At 41.4% G+C, this 17,117-nt stretch overlaps 1 protein-coding gene across 4 annotated transcripts in view; it reads right to left on the reverse strand.

The window, feature by feature from the left end:
* The window catches only part of GRHL2 (grainyhead like transcription factor 2), a 161,966-nt gene that overhangs the window by 102,463 nt on the left and 42,386 nt on the right, over positions 1-17,117 (reverse strand). For all 4 annotated transcript variants that reach the window (XM_059165898.1, XM_059165895.1, XM_059165897.1 and 1 more), the window contains exons 2-4: positions 11,242-11,437; positions 5,784-5,851; positions 805-1,198 (exon numbers count right to left, since the gene is read on the reverse strand). In XM_059165898.1, coding sequence (XP_059021881.1) covers positions 805-1,198; positions 5,784-5,851; positions 11,242-11,409 — 630 coding nt within the window. In that variant the 5' untranslated portion in view covers positions 11,410-11,437. The remainder of the gene's footprint in view (positions 1-804; positions 1,199-5,783; positions 5,852-11,241; positions 11,438-17,117) is intronic.

Raw genomic sequence — 17,117 nt, forward strand, 5'->3', positions numbered from 1 at the left:
TGTAGATCTTAAAGAGTTACATTGTTTCAAAAATTACACAGGCAACATCTTTAGCTACCATTTGAAGTTACAAACTAGAAGAGTTCAGAGCGAAAACATTACAAAGTAGCAAGTTTCCACACAAACAGCTCTTTATTTCTCATAAATATTTAAGACTAAAACTAAAAGAAATGTCATTTAAGGATCAAAAATTTTTTTATTTTCTTTTCTTTTTGGAGAGAGAAAGACAGAGCACACAAGTGGGGTCAGGGTATGGGCAGAAGGAGGAGAGAATCTCACACAGGATCCACGCCCAGCGTGGATTAATCTCAAAACCCTGAGACAATGAGGGGCCAAAATAAAGAGTCGGATATTTAACTCACTAAGACACCAAGGCACCCAAGGGTCAAGAAGAATAGAAATAGTCCTCCACACACCCAAACCAAAGATTTATTAAAACCTTTTTATAAAGATACAGTTACATTTTTTTTTAAACCCAATGCTCCCAGTTTAATTAATTTTTTTTTTTTTTAGGTTTTATTTATTTATTTGACAGACAGAGATCACAAGTAGGCAGAGATGCAGGCGGGGGGTGGGGGAGAGGGGAAGGAAACAGGTTTCCCGCTGAGCAGAGACCCTGATGCAGGGCTTGATCCCAGGACCCTGGGATCATGACCTGAGCCAAAGGCAGAGGCTCAACCCACTGAACCACCCAGCTGCCCCCCAGTTTAGTTAATTCATCCCACTTAACAAGCAAACAGAATCAAAACGAGCTGGGGTTTCTGGGTTTAGGTCCTGGCTGCAGATGACTGAGCTAGGACTCACCTCTGTGGTTCCATCCTTGAAGCTCTCGCTGTAAGTGCTGTCCGGGGTGCTGCGCTGGTCATCCTTGAGGTAGGCGCTGTGGCTGGCCATGGAGGGCACACCATACTGAGTCTGTTCAAAGATAACCACACGTTGCTCCTCGCCGTCTCCCCGGGGATAGTGCACGGGTGGGGCCATGAAAACTGGTGTAAAATCTTCAGCTTTCACCACTGTGATTCCTGATACGGGAATGATGGCTGGGCTCTCGGAGATGTTCGTGCTGTACGGTTCCCGCTTCGAATTCTCCAGGTGGTCTTGATTTAGGGAAAGATTCACTGGGACAGTCTTTAGGACCTGCACTCGGTTTTCTCCTCCACTCAAATTACTCTGGGCTTCATTGGTGCCAAGACAGTTTCTGCATATTGAAACCCATCCCCCCCCACAAAATAACAGAATTAGAAAAGTCACCAACCTGCAACTCCTAATAAAATAACTGATGCAAGCAATCATCAGTGGGCACTAAAGCCATCAGGGGAAAAGTTGATGGTGAACTTTACAAGGGAAGTAGGACATGTGTTTCCCAGTACCATGCAATCAGCCCACCTGTGAAGTGCAACTGGTGGGGGGGTGGGGGGGAGAAGACCCTAAATTTAGCAAGCCTTCATATCTAACTCCCAGCTCTCAGGAAATACAGAAGACTGGAAGAGATGACTTAAACAACATCAAAAGGAAACAATCATACAAACAGAATGTAGCACATCTTACTGACCTGGTTTCTTCAATAAGTTAGAGGCATGAAAAAAAGAAAGGAGGGTGGGAAGCTTGTTCTAGATTAAAAGATTTGAAAGACATAACAATCAAATAGGATGAGTAGATCTTGTCTGGATCCTGGTCTGAAAAACCAAAGAGGCATTTATAAGACAATAGGATCTTTGAGGCAATTGAATATGGACAGGGAATTAGGTAATATTAAGGAAGCATTGTTCATTTAGTTAGGTGTGATAATGATTTTGAGATTCGGTGATAAAACTTCCTTTTTATTTACAGATACAAAGGAGATGAGTTACAGATGAAATGATAGGATATCAGGAACTTATTTTAAAGATGACTACAATAAGGAAAAAAGAAGGCAAAGAGAGAAAAGGTAGAGATTAAGGAGGTATAACAAAAAGTTAACACTGCTGAACCTACAGAACTGGACAGGTATTTGGGGGTTCATTATACTGTTCTCTTTACTCCTGGATGTGTCTGAAAACTTCTTCTTTTTTTTTTTTTTTTTAAGATTTTATTTATTTATTTGACAGAGAGATTGCAAGTAGGCAGAGAGAGAGGGAGAAGCAGGCTCCCTGCTGAGCAGAGAGCCCAATGTGGGGCTCGATCCCAGGACCTCGATATCATGACCTGAGCCGAAGGCAGAGGCTTAACCCACTGAGCCACCTAGGCGCCCTGTGTCTGAAAACTTTCCAAGGAAACAGCTTTTTGAAAAAGGTGGGAGTGAGACAATAATTTGAAGGGGGTCAATGGGAAGAATATTTTACACTGTTCTGTGGGTTAAACTCCTTCCAAGAAAAAAAGGCAATGAGAATTTATCATTAATATATTTTCACTAAACTGAAAAACAACATGAGCTCACCAATATCCTTAGCACTGAATTACTTTTGGGGCTTGAGGGAGTGGTGTAACTGGGCTTATGTAAAACAAGAATTCTCAGATCTCAGACCTCCTGGCTGGTACAAAGAGAAAGGACAGGGTTTGGAAAATTAATTCTCACCGGACTGGGAGACAATACTTTCCATTTCTACTATAGGATTCTGGGAGAGAGAAGAAGCAAAGAGAAATTAGTCAATGGAAGAGTATGGTTAATAGCACCATGATTTTACTAGCAGAGTCCCTGTGGACAGTTAAATTTGGGGTCACCTCTCACTTATATATGGATTATTCTGAATGATATGGACAAAAAGAAATACATATTTTATGTGGAGCCCTGCCCCCAATGTCTGTTGTTTTGGGTTTTGTTGTCCCCCCCCACCCTCCACCCCCACCTTTTACACTAGCATGATCTTTCTGGGGCTAACTAGCATCTCTCACAGAGACAGAAATATTTGACTAAAATTGGTTCTTCCCAAACTTAAGCTCTCCTAGCTCCTCTGAGCTTGCCTAAGTCTCAAGCAGGACTATGTATGTATTTCTAGCTTTGATTTCTCAGACAAAACCTCAAAGTGAATGAAGCTTGAGGAAAGAATGGTTTCACATGAATAAAGCCAACAGAAAAATACCTAAACTTCTTGGGAGTCTATCACAAATCTGTAGAAATCATTCTAGAAAGTAATCCTTTAAAGAATAAAACCACAAACCTACAATCATTCTGCTTTAAATAATAACCTGCTTTCATGGTCCTAGCAGTAGAGTGACTCTGTATATGAGACACAGCGAAAATTTGGAAATTATGTTTAATCTGAGTCCAGTTAGCTAGATGATGCCAAACCCAGACCACCCATTTATGTCAGCATTTCCTAAGTTCCATTGTTTAGAACACTGCATGGAATGTTAATAGGTGTTCCTCAAAGAAAGGAGTCTGTGATAAAATCAGTATTTTTTTTTAAATTGCCATAACAAAACGAGCCTGTGTGAGCCACAAACATCATGAACACAGTCAAGGCCCCCAGGCATTCCTTCACCTGTTTAATTTATAACCCAGAATTTCCCAAACTCATTTTACCCCAAACTCTCTTGTGGAGGATTAACTATTAATACTTGTGGATAATGTCCTGTTGGATGTAAGAGGGGCTGGTCTATATTGATTAGCTCCCAAAGCAAGTGTCCAGTTTCCACTCCTCTGGACTTTGCACAAGCACAGACTTACTGCCATTGCCAAAATACTCAAAGTTAACCAACTCCTATACAGTTGGAATCCATTTCAGGCCAAATCTTTTAATTCATGCAAAACACATAAACTCTAAACAAGAAACTCAAGTCAAAATATTTGGGGCATTTTTGTGAACAAACCTAAGTGAACTACAGAGTTGTGTAAACCTAGTCCACTCATCTGTACCATGTGAAGAAGGAATATGAGATATAGCACCCTTCTGGAATGTGTGCACCCACCTCTGTGGAAGAGCAGCAGTTTTAGCGCTAAAAAACCTCAGAGAGACATCCAAAAAATGGATAATTAGAACAAGGTAAGAATTATTGGGAGCTACTGACTCATCTGCAATATTATTTTAGATTGAACCAAATATTGCAACATGAGAAAGAAATGCAACACTAAGAACGGTGCATTAAATATAATTTTTTTTTTTTTTAATCTCCATCACGCCATTGAGATTTTCAGTTATTTTTCCAAGCACCAACTTCTTTATACAGTCAGTTGTGATGATAGCTTGCTGGCACAAGACACCATCATTCATGAATACACAGCAGATCAAATGAGAGCCTTGCAAATTACACTCAACCAGAAGTCTACTCAGTCAAAATTAGTCTATACGTGGTGGTTGTGTCTACACCTCACTGCCAGTGTTTTTGAAGGTGTGCCACTGTAATCACAACAATAACCCTTAAAATATAATGGGGGGCTCTTTCATGTTGTCCTAAAAGAAACTTCAACAAAAAAATAATGGTCTCTTTTGTCCATTATGACACAGACAGAGCACATATCTTAAATATGTTTCCCCCTGACCCTTCTATGATTACTAATATATGAGTTAGCAGACAGCACATGCTCAGCTTAATAAATGGTGGCTAAATGGAGGGCAAGTCACAGGACCTGAAGAGTGTCAGGCTCTTTCTCCCTGTCATCTCTGCTACCAACTAGGGCCTAGGGCCCCAAGACAGTGTGGAGCATTAGAAGATCCCTTTGCAACTGCAAATCAGAAGCAGACAGCCTGTATTTTTGCTGAGGGTGTATTTTGGAGGTGATGCACAGCCCAGGACTGGTGGTTGAGGGGTGGCTCCCACTGCTGGTCATCTAACAAGATCATGTCATAAGCAGTTCCTCTCAAGGCCAGGTAAGATGCTGATGTTCGTGATAGCAGGGGATTTTGTTTCTCTTGGCTTCATATTTCCATATGAAAAAAATCACTAATGGGAAAATACTATGGCTTCTCCTCATTCCTCTGCAGGAAAGAGAGAGATTTGATTGATGGGTTTGGGAGAAATAGCTCAGTAAAGTGGGTCAGTCCCTTCTGGTTCCCTTTTTAGGTCTGGATCATCCTGGCCATAGAGAGAAGACTCCAGTCACTGCTGCCATTTCACAGTGGCCTGTCCTTTCAGGGAGGCCTGGAGTCCTGCCTACGACTGGGTGAGTAGACATATCTAAATCAGGATGGACATGTCACAAACTGCAGATTCAAAAATCTCATTCTCTATGGGCTTGATCAGAAAGAAAACGGATTTTTTTTTCCTTTTTAATTTCTATCTGTCTGGGTCTTGTTTTTCAATTGGTTCTTAATTCAGGATTGCAGGAAAGGGGTGTCACATAAAGATCTCCTAACATCTCTCTTGCCCCTGCTCCCTCATGGCGTCCGCTGCTACTCATGTTTCTCTACCAGTGGCCTCTTGGGGTGAGAGACCAGTGGCCTCCTGGGGTGAGAGACCGTCCAGCCTCCTTCCTCTCCTCATCAAAAGCAATCTCTCCATGGACACTCCCTCAAGGGCTTGATTACAATTATCCAGCCATGGGACTGATCAGAAAAGCTCACCCCTAAATAGGCTATCTTGCCAGCATTTCACCTCTAAGCAAGGATTTTCAGCCATCTTGAAAGATGGTCATCGAGAGCCCGCTAAAGACCCTTTGGATGCATAAGCAAATTATGCAATTTGCTCTCCCTGCTGCAAGACCCAGTTTTGGTCCAGACTCTATAAAAGACAGATAGAAGAAGCTAAACTTCTTGATCCCATCTCCTCTCAAGAACAAAAATTACAGTTTAGCACGGCTGTTTTCAAAAACACAGAAAAGGAAGTTATTTGGGGGAGCCGGTATACTCCTTTACATAACGCCATACCTTTTATCCTGCTCTTCCTGGCCGTCACTTGCTTTGCTTACAGACAGCAGCCTCTTGTCTCGAGGAACCTAGAAATATCACCAACCATCAGTCAGACTTACACAGATGCAGCTGTGACTAAGCAGAAGCCCAGCAGAAGCAAAGCGCCTGAAATGGAACATTCTCTGGGAAAAGGGGGCAGATTTACTGTAGGCAGCTGATGGTTAAAGATGAGCAGCATGAGTGGCGATGACAGTGGATCAGACACAAAGGGGTGATGATAAACGGAAGGCCATGATGATCATGGTTCTGCTGTGTACCTGCTGACATGGGCAGCTCTGCCTGGACCTGACTAGCCCAAAGCCCACCCCACCTTGGGAGTGAATGAGGGGAAACAAGCACCGTGAGTGGAGATTGAAACTGGATCCTGGAACAGACAGAAATCATCTTGGATTTACAACAAGCATCCTCTCAAAGAACAGGGACAGACCCTCCACTCTAATGAGGAACTTCCAGTGCTGACCCAGAGGGGAGCCACCTGGGTATGGGCCCGCAGTGTGCAACAGGAGAACAGCAGCCAGGACTAGCCTTTAACCACCACCCCTCTGTAGCTTATAGCCTTGCTTCCACAATTTTTCTTCAAAGGCACTTTCCTTATTGTCTTTGAGACCACAATGCCAACACATTACTTGAAAGATGGGTGAGAAAGTGCTACTAGAGAGAAGAGGGGCGCCTACCAGCTTCATTTCTGACCACCATCCAATCGTCTTACAGCAGCACGGATCATTTCGCTTATCTCGGCCATAGTTTCAAACACATGAATAGTAGGTTTAGATTTATTTGTGTGGTTGGTTGGTTGGTTGGTTGGATGTTTTGTTTGTTATTTCTGTGTTTTTTTGCTACATCTCTCAATCTTCATGCTAGTCAAACTCCTTTGCAACCTTCATTATGTTGACATAAAAGAGCCTTAATGAGAAGCATCCCTCTTCTAGATTCTTCTAGAAATTCTTATGGTTTCCACTCACCCGGATATATATATGCAAGCCCAGTCAGCTGGATGAGGGAGGCAGCAAAGCAGCGTAGCTACCAGTCAACACCTAAACCTGAATGTCTGGGTTAGAATCTCAGCTCTACCACTAAATAAACTCTGCCTCATTTTTCCCATCTGTAAACCAAGCTTAATGGCAGTCCTATGGCTAACAGTGTTTTTACTAAAATTAAGTGAGTTAATTTTTTTCAAAGCACCTGAGTATCTGGTACTTTGTAAGTATTGGTTAAATAAAAATAAATCAATTGTAAGTCTTTTGTTCAAATGTCAATGTTGAGGGTCTACAATGTGCCAGGCATTGCTAAGTGCTAGATGGAAATGAGCCCAATGAAACATAGCTCCTACCATCAACTGAAGATGACAGAGAAACATAAACATTCACAGCATCATTATTCACAAGAGGCAAAAGCTAGAAACAACCCAAATGGCTGTCTACAGATAATGAATATGCCAAGTGTGGTATATACATACAACAGACTATTCGGCCTTAAAAATGAAGTTCTGGAAAAAAAAAAAAATTGAAGTTCTGATACATGCTCTAATATGAGTCTTGAAGACATTTAGGCTAACTCCCATGTGACTCAAATCCACCCACTTCCCTCCGGATGTTTGCCTCCGTTTCAGCCTCAGACATCTCCTGCCTGGGCTACTGCATCAGCGCCCCAACTGGTCTCCCTTCTCCTCCACTTAGTCCCAGCAAATCCATTCTGGATCCATTAAGAAGATCCAGAGTGACTTTAAAAATGCAAGTCTAATCCCATTATGCTCATACTTGAAATTCTTTAGTGCTTTCCATTTCTTGAAAACACAGTTCCAAAAAGCTCCCACCTCAACTTATGTGAGATCACTGCAGTGCATATAGTCACACTGTATCTCAAACATCCAATACTCCTCCTCTCAGCAGAGCCACCGAAGTTTTCTCTGCCTTTGGATATCCATTCCACCTCTGTAACTATCACCATTGCTGGATGGTCATAGCTAATTAGTGAATATTTGTTGGATGGATGGATGGACGGACAGACGGATGGATATACAGACGGACAGACAGATATTTAGATGGCTTTATAAATGGACAAGCAAGCAAACCAACAAACTGGTTTCCAGCACTCCAAAGAACAAATGGGAACAAATTAGCCAAATAAGCATATTTTCATAGAACTAGAATCAAATAATGATGAGCCACCAGTTCCCTCAGGGAAAAATGGAGTAAGATAAAGGGAGTCAAACCACTTTTAAAATGCATTAAATAATGGAATCTGTCCTGTTTTCCTGTCATGCCTGAAATTCATCAAAAGCTCACACTTGACTTTGGCGCTGCTATTGATAAGTAGCTTGAACTAGAAAGAAAACTGAGCTTACACCTGACTCCCTAAATTTTGAGAATTCCCATTTAATATGCTTTGAATGGAGTTTTTTTTTTAAAGGCAATTTCTGGGGCGCCTGAGTGGCTCAGTGGGTTAAAGCCTCTGCCTTCGGCTCAGGACATGATCCCAGGGTCCTGGGATTGAGCCCCACATCAGGCTCTCTGCTCAGCGGGGAGCCTGCTTCCTCCTCTCTCTCTGCCTGCCTCTCTGTCTTCTTGTGATCTCTGAGTGTCAAATAAATAAATAAAATATTTAAAAAAATAAATAAAAATAAAAAGGCAATTTCTAATGGTGGACAGGTTATGAACTGAATTGTATTCCTGCAAAAGTATCCCTACAAATCCCTGTTCATGTGTTAAAGGCCTAACCCTCAATGTGACTGTACATGGAGATAGGGCCTTTCAGGAGGTAATTATGATTAAATGAGGTCACAGCAGTGGGGCCCTAATCTAACAGGACTGAAATACAGAGAAATATACAGAGAAATACACAAAGAAATATACACCCACATATGTAGACACAGCCAGAACGCAGCAGGAGGAAGGAAGAGAGGCCTCACTGGAAAACCCTGCCAGGACCAGGATCTTGGGCCTCCCGCCTCCAGAACTGTCAGAAAATAAATTTCTGCTGTTTAAACCCCCCAGTCTATGGTATTCTGTTATGACAGCCCCACACACTAACACAGACGGCATAATGGAATGGAATTAGGAAATGTACAGGATTGTACTGTGACCTTGAGGAAATCTCACTTAGTGGCCTGAACTATAAAATATGAAACCTGATGGGCTTCACTGCAGTGATGCTCTGGTGATAGTTTTAAAATGTACATGAAAAGACTTTGAAATGTATGAAGTATTATACCAAGATATGTCTTTGCAGTTCTCAAGGACAGAGATCACCACTTCTTGAGTGCCTGCTGTGCGTCACACATCCTCTCTCTGATAAAGCCCCCTACTGTCCCGGGGGGTGATGTGGTCTAGCCACAGGAGTGTGGAAGAATGGTGTACTTAGCACTTCCAAAGAGGTATAAAAAAAATCTACAGAATTTAAGTGATAAGACAGCAGTAATTGTTACAATAATTTAACTTCCCCAAGCATACTCAAAAAATACAATCTCTTGTTTCATTAGTATTTTACTTCATACAGAAGGAAGGTCTATTCTCAAAGTAGATTTAACTTTGTTTTAACTTGATACCATCATAGGTATGTCGTGATGGTCAGAGATCTGACTAAGGCCTGAAAATGATCATTTTTTGCACACAGTTTTGGGAAACAAGACTAATTCTTTAATGTTGAAAATGTTTCAAGCAAAAATATAATAAATTTGTGTGAAATAAAAGAAGCCATGTAACTCTACTCATCCATGCAGTCTCAGGAAACATTTTATTTAAATATTTTATATCCTAAAGTAATAATTTAATCCTGAAAAATATTAATTCAACAGAAAGAGTTATAGACTTGGCAACAAACTGAGTTTTCTATAAATGCCCTATTCTGCATCTCAACACATTTACAGACAGAAATGTTTCAACTATCCTTGAAATATCAAAAACATCCAAGAGGAGAGGTAACTAGGTACCATATTTACTAACAATTATCCTCAGAATGTATGGGGAAATAAAATACCTTGCTTTCATAAATTACTAAGTATTTTGTCCTGCAGTATACTTCTCTTTTCATTAACACAAAAGAATTGCCATCTAATACAGATATCTGAAATGATGTCCATTTCACAGTGATGGAATAAAATCTGTTTTTTAAAATTAGAATATATGTCTTCAAAATATATCTTGATATGTTTCCTCAATGTTTTACAAAACTATTAACTAATCTATTAGTTTATTATAGTTAGAAAAGTCACAGAAGGAAGTTGTCATGTCCCAAGTGATTACATCAGGGTCAGTAAGGGATCTTTGGACAGTATGAGAACTCTGGTTTAGGAGCGAGACAGGAAACAAGACTTGCAAACGTGAAGACTGCAGGAAGGACAGAGCAAGCAGGAAACAGGGAGGAAAACAGGAAGAAGAGACTAAAGCTTACTAAAAGGAGAACTGTTCCTCTTGGGTGATCTCATAATGGAGGAAGAGGGGGAGGTGGGGACTCAGTTCTTACGCTCAACTAAAGCGTTCACTGTGCCCAAGAGGAAAATAAACACAGCCATTCTCACCTTTGTGCCAATTCCCAGCATAAGCCAGTGGTGTTTAGAATCAAAGCTGGCAATAAAGCTCCTCATTCAGTAAATACGTGTTGATTTTTTTACACTTCACCAGTGCTACAGGAGCAGGTCATACCTTTCTAAGAGACAGACCAGTGTTTCCCGTTAGGTTTCCTGAAACACTCCTATTTTGAAGGTATTGTGTGGCAGGTATTTTTGTAAGGTAAGTGAACTATACTCATTTTGTTGTAAAGGTTTTTCAAAATAAACATTTAGTACCCATCAAAACAAATGGAAACAGGGTCATAACAAAATTAGGTTTTGGAGTTGCTGCAGAAGTCGACCACAAAACACTCACTGGAATATTCCTGATAAAACTAAAAAAAAAAAAAAAAAAAAAAAAAAATCAATAAATCTAGAAACCCCGAATGTTCTTATAAAAGAAGAAATCTAAAAGCAACCTAAATGCCCCTAATTGAGAGAGGACTAAATTAAGGTATAGTCATGCAATGTAATTAAAAAAAAAATAATAATCTCTACGCCCAAATTGGGACTCAAACTCTCCACCCTGAAACCAAAGAGTCACTTGCTCTACCGACTGAGCCAGCCAGGTGCCCCCGTAATATTTTTATTCACCAATAATCATAAAGTGAAAAATGGCAGCAAGGATGTATTTGTAATACGGTGTGAGGCGGGAGATAATACGCGTGCACGTCAACAGAGGACACAGAAATAAAGGTCCTAAAATGAAAACTTCGTCCTGGCAGATGGTGAAGCTGAGCTCCAGGGCTGGGAACGCAGGGAGGCAGCGAGACCAGCGCGGAAATACTCTGCTCTCTCCCCTCTTCCCACCCGCGAGGAGGGGCGTCTCTGGGGGCGGGCACAGGAGGGAGGCGGGGCTGCCGGATCTACCTTGTAGTAGTCGTAGAGCAGGCCCAGGGCGGCAGCACTGTCCTCGTCCCCATTAATGCTCATCATCGCCTTGGTGGCAGCCGTCAGGGGATTCTCCAAGTACGACTTCCAGGCTTCATCTTCACTGGTGTAGGCCCTTCGCGTATTGAACGGAGGTTCACTGGGCATGGGCACTAAGGCCACCAGTCGTTTATTACTTTGAAAGCAAGAGAAATGTGAGGTTCATTATCAGGGAAATGTTCCTTTTTCCGCCAAAAATACACACATTGCATGGTTCATCTGTACTCCCCTGGAATGAGAAAGGGCATGCTGCCACACTGTATTTATAAAGCCACTATGTCTCTAGAAGTAAAAATGGTCTTTACGACATTGTTTAAGTACTATAAGTTGATCCCCTTCACAGTTGATTTTTTTTTCATATTGTCATTCTAGGAGCCAAATCATTTTTATCTGACTGTCCTTTATTAATATTACCTGCAGGAAGCAGGTTTCATTTAACTCTGAGTTGTAATTATAAGTAAATATGTGCAATACATTAAATGTAATCAATACTAAAAACTTTTATCAAATTTAATCCACATTTGAAATTACTTGCAAATTACAGACCAATCCAAGTCTCTTAATTTAAAAATGGCAGTAGAAGCTACTTTGTAAATAAGCCATATTGCTGATACACTGCCCAATAAGGATATTTAGCAACACCTAGACTCTGTCTGTGAATCCCATGTTGCCACAGGATCGTACTGTACTTAAATGACACAGAAGCTCCAGGTTATAAAATCCTCACGGAGAATGAGCAGAGCATCTGGAGAATTTTCAGTAGAGAAAGAAAGTGGCCGGAGTCATTTGTTAATCCTAACCAAGCCAAACTTGGGGAAAGGAGCAACTGACAAGGCAATTTCTTGCAGAGGATGGGACAGTGACTCAAATACCCAACACCTATGACAGTCCTCAGCAGTTCTCTGGGCTGGGGCCCCTGTTGTAAAGGAGCCTGGAGAGGCTTTGGAACTTGTCTCCTGGCCTTCTACTGTTTGTCCATTGAAACAGAACCAAAATGTAACGATGACGTATTGTATTTCAATAACAGCTCTAACTCATGATAACAACATGGGCAAGTGACAGGACAGGAGAAGGTTAACACCTGAACTAATGAATGGAAATTTAGCCACCACGGGTCCTCCACGTGACTCAGCTCTAAAAAAGGTACCTTTTTGCTGACTATGGTCCCTTCCAATGGGAGACGGTCTCAGCTCATTCTGTGATAGAGAATTGGGGTGCACTGTCTACGAAGGCTGCACTGGGGGCTCCTTCTGTGCTGGCATGGTGCCGTGCACTCGTATAAGGTCAGAAAAGGACACTTTTGTTGTTGGTAAGATCAGGGAATGAGGGTGGGAATTTCACATTTAGTGGAGTGGAATTCTGAGCTAGTCACCAGGCCCCTGATTTCAACTCTGCCGATGGTTTGGGGAAACAATTTGGGAGGAAAGAAACGATACTAACCCAATTGCAAATGAAGTGGATTTGAAGGGTTAATGATGTTTCTGGAAGTATAGGGGGAAAACCCTAGTGGAAGGGTTTACCAACCATGAGGCAGGGTGGTGCCATGGGCAAGCAGCGGGTACTTGAAGTGAGTCCTTGCTTACTATTTACAGACATGCAAACTGAGTTTCAGCTTTTTCACACCTGACATAAGGACAGCAATGCCCACCCTGTTTAGCTCACAGTGTGATTGTGAGAAACAAATACCATAATGGAGAAAACAGAGCTCTGCAAACCACACCATGCTATGCAAACAGTAAGTACCATGATCACTGCATGGTTCTTTGTTCTTGCGAAGTTTGTGGGTGCACTGATTTTGGGTAAAGTCAATTATAATTGAAAGGTGTTAAAGACAACCATTTCAGAGGGAAACTGAAGTTGTTCACTTAGCAATATTCCATAAGTATTCACTGCAAATTCGATAGATGCCAGGTATTATGCTTGTCATTGAGGACACGGTGGCACACAAGACAGACCCTGTCCCACTGTCCATACAGCTTGCAGCCCGGTGGAGAGAAGACACCACCATTACAAGAGCAACAGGTGTGAGAAAGGGAAATGGACAGTGTCATGAGGGTATAGGACAGAGGGAACAACCTATCCAGAGGATCAAAGAGGAGCCGAAGTTTCAACAAATATCTGAAGGTAGGAATGTGTTGTCGGTCCATGTTGAAATGGGCAGATGTGGGAAATATTTTGTAAAGGGAAGAACATTTTGGTAATTCAGAATAATGGAATTTTCTCCCAAAAGGAATTTCCATAGCTGACTCCAAAAGGAGCATATTTGTATTCATTTTAGAGTCAGCTATGGAAATTCATATATTCTAATCTAACAGTAAAACAGCATTTTCTTGTAAAAATTACTTATTTATACCTGATAGGGCTGGACTTGGGGACAGAAATGTGGGTGACATCCTGAGAGCCTATCAGTGGAAGAAATGAGGCCTCTGGGGAGAACCAAAAGAGGTGGTCAGCCCAGGTGTGGGAAGGCCACCACCACTCCATCCCTGTTGTTTAGCTGAGCACCCTGGGTGATTCCACCACTTAGAGGGGGTAGGCAGCAAATTCTGAAACCTTATCTGTGCCCTGAGGGTCCACCCATCACGCACACTTCCTACAGGAAGGAAGGAAGGAAGGGCTTCAAGTTATTTGCAGTGACCTCATGATCAAAAAAAAAAATGTGGATCATATTCTCTTTAATGACTGAGAGAAGCACATATCGCCGGGTGAAGGAAGGTGTTAATTACAACACTGGTTAATTTCCAAAAGTTTAGAAGGAAGTGCCAATCTGAAGGAGAAGCGCCAACTCATGGTTTACACTAAGTGGTATCCTGATTCACTGGAGAGATTTCAAGTCTTCCTTCTTTAAAGACCCTACTCCCCACCCCCACCCTTCACTGAGTCTTCTGGATTGCTGATTTCATTGGTTCCTAGCACACATGTTCAGTCATAAATTTAGATTCATCAGCCTTTCCCCTATGATGAAATTGTTGATGAATCCTTACATGATTAGTGGAAAGAAATATTCTGGGAAAGCACAACTTTACTAGTTGTTTCTTTGCACATTTTTGGTGACCAAAGGAGCCTTTTATGCTCTTTCCTTTAACTGCATAATGACTTTGATTTTCTTCTCTTCTCTTTTCTTTTTTTCTTTTTTTGTTGTTGTTGTTTGTTTGTTTGTTTTCTTTTTTTTTGTTTTGTTTTTGTTTTTGGTGTAGGTTTTTTGTTGTTTTTAAGTTTTTTTGCTTCATAGATTATAATCTCTCTAGTACAGAGCTGAATAAAGCTTGGTTTAATAAAAATAGAATAAACTTGGTTTAATAAAAACAGAATAAACTCTGGAATGGTAGCTCTGCTTCAGCTCTGGTCAACCTTTTAAATATTCTTTTTGTAGCTTTAGGTATGGCGTGTTCTGGGTAGCCTTAAACACAGAGCTGTAAACAGCAGCTATAAACTTGACCCCTGGTCCTTCTTTGGAGAAAAGTTTAGATTAACACCTGAGAGCATTCACAGCAAGGGTAAAGGCCATGTTAGGCCACACATATAACTTCTTTTTTTTTTTTTTAAAGATTTTATTTATTTACTTGGCAGAGAGAGATCACAAGTGCACAGAGGCAGGCAGAGAGAGAGGGAGAAGCAGGCTCCCCGCTGAGCAGAGATCCTGATGCGGGGCTCGATCCCAGGTCCCTGAGATCATGACCTGAGCTGAAGGCAGAGGCTTAACCCACTGAGCCACCCAGGCACCCTCCCACGCAAATAATTTCTCGTTCTCATTTATTTTTTTCTTTAATCCACTACTTCACTTCCGTGGATGTTGGGAGAACAGTTGAGAGATGACTCATCAGCGGAAGCAGGGAAAGAGGTGGGGTAGTCATGCGACTGAGAGTCAGGAACAGCTCCAGATCACTTCGCCAGAGGCAACCTACCATCCCCCATAAGCATTAACAAGAGTCTGAGGCAGGAATGCTTTGCTAGGGAGAAGTGTAGAAACAGCAGTGTTCAATGTCTTTACCTTCTAAAAATATGTGTAGTAATAATCAATAAATCCAGACATAAATCTATTGCATCAGGGACCACAAAACAAAAATGAGGTCATGACACAGTCACACAAATTACCACTTTCAATCCATTTCTCATCATCCATTTCTTTTGTAACTCCTACGAGGTTGCTGGGTTTTGTACTTCGTTTTGTTTTATTTTGTTTTTGTTTGGCGGGGGGCGGGGTGTCAATCCAGGGGAAGGGTGGTTTTAGAGTTGAATAAATCTCAGTTTTAATTTCAGTTTTGTCAATTACGGAATTTAGATGAGTTACTTTCCTTCTCTGAGCTTCCATTTCTTCATCTGTAATATGTTACCAACCTTTCAGAGCTGTTCTGAAGGAACAACTCACATATTTAGAGATGAAGTGCCTGGCACATTACAGATAAATAGTTCAATTAATAATAGTTAAAAGTATTATTTCTCTTTAGAAATGATTCTATTATTTTTCTGCTCAAAATCCAATAGACTGTTTTCAGTTTTTAATCTTGAATTTTCTTGGATATTTCTTACTTCTCTAGAATCTTGCCTTGTCTGGCTTCCGAGACTGTATGAAGATGGTTCTCCTCTGCAGCTTTCTAGCTTTTAATTCCACTTCAACTTTTAATTCCACTTCAACTCTCCTCTTATTCCTCTAACTCTGACAGTCCTGGGGCCTTTGCTCTTTTATCTCCATTATTGATTCTTCTGACTTTCATTGATCCTCTACCCTGGTAACTGACAGATGTATGTTACCAGAGAACCAGTTTTGCACTTTCTGCGGAGATGCTCTGTTGTGAACTTCAACTCAACATACCCAAACTGAGCTCATCATCATTTCTCAGTTGGGTGCCTGCCCCTCACCATCATCTGTCCCTGGTCATCGAGAATCAAACCTTATGTACTGGTTTACAATACAGACTCTGGAGCCATTTAGCCGAGGCATAAATCCTGGAGGCACTACTTACTAGCTGTGTAACCGTGGATAAGTTAGTTCATCTTGCTGTACATCAGTTTCCTCACCTGTAAAGTTGGGATAGACCCCCAACTGAATTAGAATAATAGGATCGACTCCCTAGTATTTTTGTCAGAGTTAAATACAGATACAGTGTGAAAGCTGCATGCATGTTACCCATTGTTACTGCTCTTTGTCCCTTCTACAGAATCCGTTACCGTATCCAGCCTCACAGTTCTCGTCTTCTCTCTTCGCGCCTCTAGCTAGTCTCCCTGTCCTTGAACGTTCCCCTCTTGGATCCACACTGCGGCCCTGCAGAATCATCTTCCTGGAATCCCTAAGTATGAGTCAGAGTTTCAAGTACAATACAGGGAATGGGCAGAGCTACATTTTTCATAAAATCAATTTATAGCATATTTGTAAAGTTGGTTGTGAGCTACAAAGTGCTGCACCAATAAAAGTTGCCTTCATTTTAGGAAGCATAACTATAAATTTAACAAGCACTGATCATATCTAAACTATCTTTCTAGGGGCGCCTGGGTGGCTCAGTCATTAAGCCTCCGCCTTTGGCTCGGATTGTGATCCCAGGGTCCTGGGATCGAGCCCAATGTCAGGTTCCCTGCTCCATGGGAAGCCTGCTTCTCCCTCTTCTACTCCCCCTGCTTGTGTTCCTGCTCTTGCTCTCTCTCGCTGTGTCAAATAAACAAATAAAATCTTAAAAAAAAAAAAAAAAAAAACACTATCTTTCTCTCACCTCCTAATTCTCACCTTCGAATTAAACAAATTAGGATTCATTCTTCTACTCCTGTGAACCACATCACTAGGAAACCAAGCAGATTTACATGCAGACCATAGGGAAAACAGG

The sequence above is a fragment of the Mustela lutreola genome, chromosome 3 (genome assembly GCF_030435805.1).
Source record: "Mustela lutreola isolate mMusLut2 chromosome 3, mMusLut2.pri, whole genome shotgun sequence".
NCBI lineage: Eukaryota > Metazoa > Chordata > Mammalia > Carnivora > Mustelidae > Mustela > Mustela lutreola.